We start from the raw sequence: 11,121 nt of genomic DNA, 5'->3' as shown, positions 1-11,121 counted from the left end.
AATCATAATTATTTTTTTTTGAAACACGTTGTAATTAATTTCTATTCTTATTGTAATCAACAGAATAATTTGGAAATAATTTAATAGGTGTGTAGACGAAAAGAATGATTTTGTTGAAATAAAATTTATAAAAATCTAAAAATTGAATCAGATATACATCTAAAAATAATTTTGCTAAGTTATCAAAATAATTATATTTTGAAAACTTAAGGATAATATTGCAAAAATTTTTAATATTTTACCAATTTAACCAATTTTAATAACCTATATAGATTATTAAATTATTTTTTAAAGCCTAGTAAAATTATTTTTAAATGTCTAATCAAATTTTTAAATACTTAAGCAAAATTGTTTTTTTTTCTTGTATAAAATTATCTAATCACAGCTCTTGGACACGGATGGCGCCATGCCCGGACAATCTTTTTCATTTATTGTCGACGCTCGAGGAACCGGCGGACTCGGCGACGTCATTATCGATATTGTCCATGACAAGCAATCGGTACCCTACAGAATAGAAGATTTCGGTCACATGCAATATCGAGTGTCCTTCGTGCCTAATAATGATGGCAAATATCGAGTGTACATCTACTTTAATGGCTCGGACGTGCGTGGTTCACCGTTTTCCATACGCGTGGGAACGCAGAAAGGCTCCCGCCGGTCGAAGGAGTCCACGTCCAGCTTGGAACGATCCAAGGTGTCGTCTTTAGAGCGACGAATGAACGGACTGAACGTGTCCGCGACGGAACAGAGCAGTCCAACTCAGAAGATGTATACCTCGACCGTATACAAGTCCATCAGTCCGACGCAACGCGGTTATTCGCCCATCCATCAGACCAGCCCGACGTATAAAATGTCCAGCAACTATGTCACCGAGAATTCCGCGACCTATCATAGCACCAACTCGCTGAACCGCACTCGCTCGCCGAATCATATCAATCACAGCCCTGTGCAAAGGAACATGAATAGTCCGTCGATGCTTAAGGAGACGAAGGAGATTTACAGTAGCAATACGTACAATCATCGCTCGAGATCGCCAAATCTGCATAGTCCCAGCTTCATCAAAGAATCTAAGGATATTTATTCATCTAGTACGCTCAATAGATCGCGATCGCCAAATTTGAGTCCAACCGGTCACATCATTAAAGAATCCAGGGACATCTATAATTCGGGATCTCTGAAGAGATCGCGCTCGCCAACCCGCAGTCCAATGTCATATAGCGCCACGCAGAGTCCTGTAAATCGCAGCTTCAGCCCACGAATCAGCGAGAAAGACGCATCCTTCAACAGGCGAGGATCCACGGACAATGGCATCATCGATACCAGTAGCAACGTGCGAGTATCCTCGATGGTGGGTAGCACTTCAAGGCGCGATTCCTGGGACGCGATCGCCAAGACAAAGTCGCTGCTGTCATACGGCAGTCTCGAATCCCTCGCGAATCTGACGAACAACTCGCCAACCGCAGAAAACCGCGGTAGCAGTCCAAACGACAATTTCCTGAACAACAACTATAAGAACGCGCAAAGCTACTCCGCCAAGAATGTGTCGTCGCACTCCGCGACGACGAGCTACTCGGCTGTACAGAAATCATCCAGTCCTGATTATGGTGTGAGTCCGAGATATGACAGTCCAACGACCGCTCGCACGCACGGCATTCTGAAGAATAAGAACAACAATTACTATGGCAAGATCGCGGATACAACGGACGGTACCACGACTCATGACAGGTATCTGAACAACGGCGGTGCTGTCTACGTATCCGCGTCATCCGGCAAGAACGGTACGATCATCGCGACCGGAAGCGCATTGGAAACATTGCCGGTGCACCGGCCGACCACTTTCAGCGTCACCGGCGGGGATCCCAATAAGGTGTCCGTCACCGTTACCGGTAAATCCCGTTGCGACTTTCGACGTTAACGCTGCGTGTCGCGAATACACGATAAAGTATGCCTTTATGTCTCTCGTAGGTCCCAATGGCAAGACCGTATCGATACAGAAATCGAAGTTGCGCGGCTTGACGTACACCATCACCGCTGAAGAGGTCGGCGAACATGTTATCCAAATTCTGGTGAACGGTCAACATATCAAGGGATCGCCCTTCAGGTTCGTTCAATGACGAAGAAGATAGTTTTATCTCGAAATTTAGTTAGGCGTAATTTTTTTTAATAATATTATATAATATTTATTATATTATATAATATTATATAATATTAAATTATTATGTATATTTATTATATGGCCGAGAAAAAAATGTAAATGTAAATTTTATTTAAAGTCTGAAAAGACTTATGAAATTAAACTCGGAAAATTATAAATTCGAGGATGTTTCTATTAAATGCTCGTCAGGAAAAAATAGAAATGTAGCTAAATTATTCACAAAATGAATTGTTTATATAAATTTGTTTATTTGAAGTCTAAAGGAACTTATGAAATTAAACTTGGAGAATTATTAAGTCGGAAGTGTTTCTATTTTAAAAAATCTCGTCAGGATTAAAACTTTTCTATTAAGAATTTAACAGAAAATTCTTAAATAAGAATTTAGTTAAATTATTCTTAAATAATTTGTTTATATTAGATCGCAGGCATATAATGCCCGAGCTATTCAAGTTGGGAAGATTCCGAACGGAGTGGTGAACCAGCCGGTAGAATTTGAAAGTACGTATCTGAAATTGTGAAATCGCGAAACCGCACAAGTGCGTCTCCGATAATAAAAGATGGTTTTGTTTGTCAGTTGATGGATCGAGAGCCGGCTCGGGAAACTTGGAAATCCTCGTAAACGGGGGACACGTCACGAGTTTTGTGAGAGCGCTAGGTAGTCAACGTTTCTTGGCATCGTTTGTGCCGCATGAAGCGGTTGCACATCTGGTCGAAATGACATTCAATGGAGAAGTCATCTCCGGTAAGTTACTTTATTATCATGTCTCGAAGCCTCTTAACAAACATTTTTAATGAAATTCATAAACGTTTATCTTAAAATTTTTAATTAAAAATTTAATTGACATTTTTGGAATTTATACTCAAATATCCATAACAATTTTCAAATCCAATAACAATTATTGGATCTAAAGAATTATTGTTGAAAACACACGTTTTTAAATTTCAATCTATAAATGATTACACTGCAATCGAAAAATTTGGTACACTTTTTAAAAATTGACATTTTTCGGAACTTCTATTAAATATCATAATAGTGTTTTTAATAATAATCTCTTTAGATCCAATAACAGTTATTAAAAGTGAAGAATTATTGTTAGTAATCCTCCAATGGATGCGTATCCCAATACCTAGAGTATAATGTATACAATAATTTCAAAATATCAAATGCAAAAATGCTGAAATCTTTTTAACAGTTAAAGCTCGAACATTTATTTCGTTTCATTTGCGTAATGTTCTATGTTGTTTTGTATCTGGTATTTCGTACGCTATCTTTGCCGCAAATATCTTAATTTTCATGATGTTTTTAACGCGCCTTTCTTTTGTCAAATTCCAATACGATGGCCTCGGCGCTTCTCCATTAGAATAAATTCCTACTGTGTACGCACGAATGAACGCACTCACGCATGCGTGTGCATCACTGCACCTGCACGTGCACGGTCACATGTATCTTCTGGAATGCACGATATTCTTTACCGTCGCCATTAAGAAAGCTGGAATGCATACTCAACTTGAAATGTTATTTAAAAGTATGCGTCGCATCAACTATGATTTGAATGTCGGAGCGATTCATCGAAAGTTGATGTACGTAAATTAGAATTAATACGTAATGATTATCCTTAGTCGAATTAAATCGAATATTACCAAGATGAATCATTCGATGACAATTTTTATGAGACGAAAATATTTTGGTATTTAATATCATACGATTTAATAAACTTTTTAAATTTTTTAAAATGCTATACTTTTTTATATTGCATAATATATTGTTATTAATATTTTTAATAGTAGTAATATTATACAGAACATACAAAACTTGTATTTTTCAACTATCTTTTTATTTATAATAATTTTTCTTATTTGATACATTCGATGATGTTGAAAAATATTTCTTAGTGAAAGTAATTCATTAATTTTTCACAGCCTTTTGTATATACGTAATATTTATATTTGTCAATATTTTATCTTTTTGTACTTTTTACACTAGAAAAATCAAGTATTAAGAGCATAATTTTAATTGAAAATAATCTTGTTATTATATAATTCTATAACAGTATTAATGAAACAAATAACATTTTATTAAAACAAGAGCATAATGTATTTGTTTCATTAATATTGTTTTTAAATTAACGAAATTATTTTCGATTAAAAGAATGTTGTTAATAAAACATCATTTTTTTGTGTAGTATTATCACACAATATTACTTGACTTATAATCGATACATTGAACTGTGAATTTTTCATATTCATAAAAAAAATGAGGAATGTGTAGTGTTAAGTTTAAGTGTTAGCTTAAGGAAGTGTTTCAATACGTGCATTCAATAAATAGCACACCATTGGCACAAATCCACCTTGAGTTCCGTCATGCTTCGCCACATCAACTATAAGTAATACTTCTTTTCTCTCACGCCCGCGAGCGCAATTCACAATGTAGTTACTCGCGGCGGTCTTATCGTGGAAATCATTCACTGTCTACCGTAGACTGTTGTTTTCGTTATGACCTTTAGCACTATCAGCCCTGGTAAAGCTATCCCCGACTCGATTTCCAATGGCTATCGTTCGAATGGAAAAAATGTTGTAAGAGCGACTTCCGGTATTTCCCTCCCGCGTGTTCCCGGCTTCACGCTCTGTGCAAACTTTTAAAGACGGTCTCTGCAATTTGCAAACGATAGTTTGCAAAATTTCTGCGTTATCTTGCCCAATATGTGCGCACTGAAGCAACATTACGGCCCATGCAGAACGCAGTTTCTTCCCTTGGTAACCGAGAAATTTCCTCGCACAGCCATTCTCAGCACGGGGACTTCAATCTCGGAAATTAGGCTCTAAAATTACCGAGTGCGCGAATTTTGGACAATTCAATTTAAATTGGATAACTTTAAACCTTTTTCAATTTTCAAGAACTAGTTTGTTTTATTGCAATCTCGACATTTTGATATTAGAATGAATTCGTCTCGAAATGGTCTCAGAAATCTATTAACAGATATCGCGCAAAGTCTGAGATACCTTACATAAAACACAACAATAACATATTCTTTTAGCATTTGATATCAAAATAGTGTAGAGTTTGCTTATTTTATCAATCTAGTGACTTTATCAGGACCAAGTTAAAGAATTAAATCGAAGTGTTATCTTCGTTTCGAATCCCAATTTAATTTCTCTGTCAGGGAATGGGTCTTCTTTTCTTCCATGAAGTTTCTCGAACGTAATTACTCTGCTTCTTCCATGATAAGTGCCGCCGAGCATTCCTCGGCATTTATCGTCAAGGAGACATGCGGAGCGATCGAGTTCATCCGCGTCCCAGGCATGCGAGGCAAGCGTGTCTCTAAGTCAGCGGGTCATCGAGCAGGTCGTTGACTTGCGATTTCACGCATTCACGTGACGTCCCACTGACCCATATCCGACGTCATCGGTTCTCCTTGACTTCCTGAATCTTTTTTTTTCCACCGCTACCTCGCCGTCATAATGTACGAGGCCACGATCAGTACGGAATGACGAGTTCGTCGTTCGTCTCGCCGTTTAAGTAACGCTACTGCATGCCTTTGTAGTAAAAGTCTCACAGAAACATATCCAGCGATCGTAAAAACATAAAGAAACATTTCGCTGCGATATAGAAATAAAATAAATGTGAATATCTGGGAAATGTTCTAATTGTTTTATTATTAGGAAGTTGACCTACCATTTATCTTTTATGCATATTATATTCTTGTTAAAATAAACATACAACACTATTAGATATCAAAAGAAGCGATAGCAATTCGATTCCTTAAGTGAAATAACATTTTGGTATTTTTAATAATAATAAACTAAGTAGTAAATTAATTAGTGTCAATTAATTTACTACTTAGTTTATTATTACATTTTCTTGAATTAAATTGTTTAATTCATTGTTTTAATTAAATTAACGATATATTGAGTACATCAGTAGAAACAGTGGTGACTTACTTAGGAATGATTAAAAATTATTCAAATTGGATATAATTTGGTGGTTTAAATTTAATGCAGTGAATGCTTTGAATAATCATCAGTAACTTATAAGTTTTATCATTCTTTTAATAATACATATATCTTTCAATTGCTTAAAAAATATTGGAAGAAGAAATCTACTTCTCACTCTGCTCTTTAAAGCTGTTCAAAATTTGATGATATTTAAATTAGATGATTGCACTGGTCAAGAAAAATATTAAAGTTTTACAAAACAGAGAGTGATTTTGGAAAATAGAATGAGAAGCAAATTCCTCTTCCAATATCACTTTTATAAACAAGGAAATATATTCTATTAAAAGAACAGAACACTCCATTATAATGATTATTCAAAGATTGTATGACTCTATTCCGGCAAAGATAAAATCTAAACAAAGGCAAATAATGGATCGACCTCATAGTAAAGTAAAATAAGTATTCTTTGTATTTCCCAGGTATTCATATTATTGTCGATCTCCTGTTTATTCGATTTTTCATCCACCAAAGATATTATTCTGATATCCAAATTGTTTAGATTCATAAATACTTAAATTAATAAGTTGTTGAAGTATTTCGAGTCCTCGATTCAACACATTACATTTTTAATTGTGTTATTACATTTGATATATTAAATTCAAAATTGAAAGCAATGGAGAGAGGAAACGCTCCGAAAGTGAAATTGTTGCCCATAGACAGACCTGAGGCTGTAGCTCCGCTGCGCCACTGCACGTGTATGAATAACATTATTTAGATGCCATATATAGTGCACTCCGATGTGATTACTGCAAACGCATCCGGTAGCTATTATTATCTACCCTTTTCCGTATATCTCGTATATCATTACTAACAACAGAAAAATAACGTAAACACTTTTCCAGTGCATTTTCCCACTGCATTTTAATCATAAGTAAGTTTAACATTATTTTAATTGATTTTATAATTTTACCATTACTACAATATTCAAATCAATCATTTATATTTCATATAAATTATTTCTCGTTATTTCAGCAAGTTTTTATATATAACGAAAAAACTGAGTGATTGAAATTAAATTAAGTTTTGAAGCAGGAAATAAAAATTAATTTAAGATAATTTAAAAGATAAAAGAACAGAAAGTTTTATATTTTCTATTATACGATTGACGAAAGCTGAAAAAAATTTAGTAACAGCTAAATGTATTTTGTTTAGCGTAATATTTACTAAATATTACTAAACACAACAACAGTTTGATAATAATTAAAAAATAAGATAATATTTCGAAAATTAAAATTATCAAAATTAACTAATGTTAATTAGTTGATTTGGAAAATTTTACTTTTTCAAACTTTATCTTAGTTTTCTAATTATAACTTCTAATAATAATTAACATTATTTTAATTGATTTTCGCAATTTTATTTTTCTAAATCTCTCTATTATCTCACTTTTTAATTATAAAACGGTTAATTATTGTTATTATATTTCATAAAAACATAATATAATACCAAAACTAACTAATGTTAATTAGTTGCATACAAATTAATTGAACATTTTACTGAAATTATTTCACCACATTTTTAATAACTATCATCAAGGCTTGATTATTATTACAAGACTTTTTTCACTGTGTGATCATACATAGAGATCACAAAGTATCGAATATCGGATATTGTTGCGTAATCGGAACCCGCATGCTAATGCATTCCTCCGATCGATATTTTGCTTGCATCCGCTATGAAAATCGCGCCTGGAATATGAGCGAATAACAAATACCGCGTACGATCGTAGGTGTGGCTATGAAGTACCAACTATGTCGGCGTGCGGACGTATTTGGTTACGAATGAGGATACGCATTGCCTACGTGAACGCAAACACAATTCACCACGTGGTCGTATCTGGCGACACTGTCTTGGAGATTCCCATATTAACTCTTCGAATTCTAATTCTACAAAACTAAGAGCCTCAGGTGGAACATAAATTTATAATCAAATTGATAACTCTACAAGTCAGATATTTATTATTAAATTTTAAAAAAGACAATTTAAACAACAGTTTCAACCTTTAACCAGATCATTATCAATGTTTTAATGACTTGATTAAAGGTTATCTGTTGTTTAAATTGTACTTTGTTTAATAAACAATAAACGTCTAACTAAATTTGTAGCTCTTAATTTATTTTTGTCTATTTTTTTTTCTTGTCTTGGCTTATCTTTTTTTTTTTTACAAAATTATAAGATCAAAATCAAGTAAAAAAACGTTTCAGAAAAAAAATCATAATGATTTGATGATTTTGTGATGAATTTTTGACATGACAATAATTTTTAAGTTATTATTTTTTAAAATAATTATTTAAAAAAATCATTATTATACCAAGAATTCATCATAAATTCATTGTTAAAAATATATCGAGTGATATGCAGTACATTCTTCAGTTCTACTTGTTAAGTTACGTTAACTCGCGATATTTCGTATTTTCGCGCACAACGGACATACGAAATTTGAAGAAGTCTGGTAGAGCTGAGGGGAAAACGAAATGCGAAGAGAAAACGGTAATTTTTGCGAGGGAAATTAAATAATGTAGAGATAAATTGCAGCAACGGAATTACTCATCGGGAAAACCGCTTTGAAGTCGTTATTTCTGCGCGCTGCGCCGCGCCGTTTGCGTTCCACGCGGGACTCCTTTATTCGGTTCTGCTTCCTTTCGCGTAATCATACAGCGGAATGAACACACGCAGACCGTTATCATCGATCAGCGGAAGAAATGCACATGCAGCTCTTATTCGTTCGTGACACTACACGGAGGTGTGCGACTACTTTGCCTACCGACGACACGTGAAATGCGTTTTCTTTGCTTGGCACAACGAAGCCAAGGAAGTTATCGTCTAATCTCCCGGTCTTGCATAACTCTTTCCTGACTTAACGTTAACTTTTTTCCAAAATCATCATCAGAAATGATTATCTTTGTCGAGCACATTACGGAGTCACGCGATATCAGATCAATCGCAAATGGAACATACGAGGTCTCGATTAATTAAAGATTATTCGTTTTTTCTGAACGAAAGAAAAATCATCTTCAATCTTTAAAACCAGATAAAATATATAATATATAATGTATCTAATAAAAGATATATATGTATACGTGGAAAGAACGATTTTGATGAAGTATCTGAAAATTTAGCTAATCTGAAAATAATTTCGTTGGATCATCAAAATTATTATGTAAGAAATTTAAGCATAATAAGCAAACATGCTGCGAAAAAATTTTGATATTGTTAGCAATCAGCTTGAGCGTTCTACGTAATTATTTTGATGGTGCAAGCAAAATTATTTTCAAATCTATATTTAGTTCAATTTTTATTCACTTTTAATTATATAATTCGTGTTGCTTATGAATAAAAAAACCTTTACAAATAAATATTTATAATAAACAAATATATTTTTGATATTTTAATAAAATATCGAATTCTTAAATTGATTATAATAAGAATTAATCAATTTATAATGCGGATTTTATTGACTTATGTATAATATAAAATATAAGAGCTGAAAAACAGATTAACAAAAATGATGATAAAATTATATGTTAGTCAGAAATTGTTGACAGTCACTGTATATGTAAAATAAAAGTTAGGATTTTCAGGCGAATTCAAGCAAATTCTTCTTTATGCAATTCAAATTCGTTCCAGTTTCTATCGTAATTCGGAGCGAATTCTTTCGAGCTTCGAAATACGCATTTAAATTACTCAATTGACCGTGCAATTGTCTTATGCAACTGCTGTCGTGAAAAGTACGATCGTAATTTTTCGCTGCATATAATCGCAGTAAAAGCATCACTATGGGCATCGATGCACACAATAGAATCGATAGCAACGTGATACTAATTTAATAAAAGCAACGCGATCAAATGCTGTGCATACGAAGCTCCTATTTAACCTTGACACTTCGAAGATCTCAACATCCAGGGGAAAAATTACGAAGTTGTAGTTGCAGAAACTCGAGCAATCGTACATCAATTATCATTACGATGCACGATGCGTGCTTGACACGACTCCGTTAATCTTACAATTGTTAATTAAAGAGTCAATTAGTTCGAGAAAGACAATTAAGCCGTACGCGTTAACTCTTCTTCCCGTTTTAAAAAATAAAATCGTGACTCTTTCCACGTATAATAAAAAGAATAATTGCAAACATCTTTCCGCGTTTTAATGCGAAAGATGTAGCGCGTTCTCGGTATGCAAAACGCAGATGAGCAAAGCGCGATAAATAAACCATGAACCACAACGCGTTGCCGTATCAGCTATATACGAAACAGAAATTTATTTTATTGGCGCAAAGTAAACTGGTCGATGTCGATAAACTCGGACAAGTGTAATTTTTCAATGGCTCATGCTATGCTCCATAGATTTTAATCTTAGTCCAAGCACCTCGATAATGAGCTACAGCTTTAGCATATAATTCCTCGTCTGTAATTAACCGACCGATGCCCGCGCAAATGAGCGCAGTTGACTCGCTCGAGTGATCACGAGGACTTATTTTCCGCAAAGAGAATTTTTTTCGTCGTCTCCAGTCAAGGATCTCGATGCTCGAGGATCCAGAAAAAATCCAAGGAGATTCCAATAAAAGTATATCGATCTTCGAGGTTGATCAAAAATAAATCCGAATAAAATAAAATCGATTTCTTGAAATGTACAATTCTATTTGTGCGAGGAATGTAACTCGTTCTTGAAACTTCACAAGTGTGAAAGAATCTCGCCACGCGAGATATTGCCGGATGACATCTTCGTGTATTAATATAAAAAATCGGTGAAAGGGCAGAAGACAACCCCGTGATTTTCACGTCGCCGCCGGTGATTTCAACGGTCAGCAGTTGGCGTAAATGCATAATCTCATGCATGCAGTGTCATCGCATTCGCCGGCACGATCGTTTTTACAATCATAACGGCGAACGATTGATTACGTGATGATTATCGATTGACGGAGTGAGACTCGAGACTGCTGATTGAGTCTCATGTATGCTCGAATATAAGAATAT

General features: G+C 34.4%; 1 protein-coding gene across 1 annotated transcript in view; it reads left to right on the top strand.

The window, feature by feature from the left end:
* LOC105622372 (filamin-A) overlaps positions 1-11,121 on the top strand; it is a 45,205-nt gene that overhangs the window by 10,282 nt on the left and 23,802 nt on the right. The window contains exons 10-13 of the mRNA XM_012203795.1: positions 386-1,886; positions 1,966-2,101; positions 2,574-2,653; positions 2,730-2,897. Coding sequence (XP_012059185.1) covers positions 386-1,886; positions 1,966-2,101; positions 2,574-2,653; positions 2,730-2,897 — 1,885 coding nt within the window. The remainder of the gene's footprint in view (positions 1-385; positions 1,887-1,965; positions 2,102-2,573; positions 2,654-2,729; positions 2,898-11,121) is intronic.

The sequence above is a fragment of the Atta cephalotes genome, assembly GCF_000143395.1.
Source record: "Atta cephalotes unplaced genomic scaffold scaffold00044, whole genome shotgun sequence".
Taxonomy (NCBI): domain Eukaryota; kingdom Metazoa; phylum Arthropoda; class Insecta; order Hymenoptera; family Formicidae; genus Atta; species Atta cephalotes.
The sequence above is the reverse complement of the archived record's forward strand: the minus strand, read 5'-3'. Positions and strand labels throughout refer to the sequence as shown.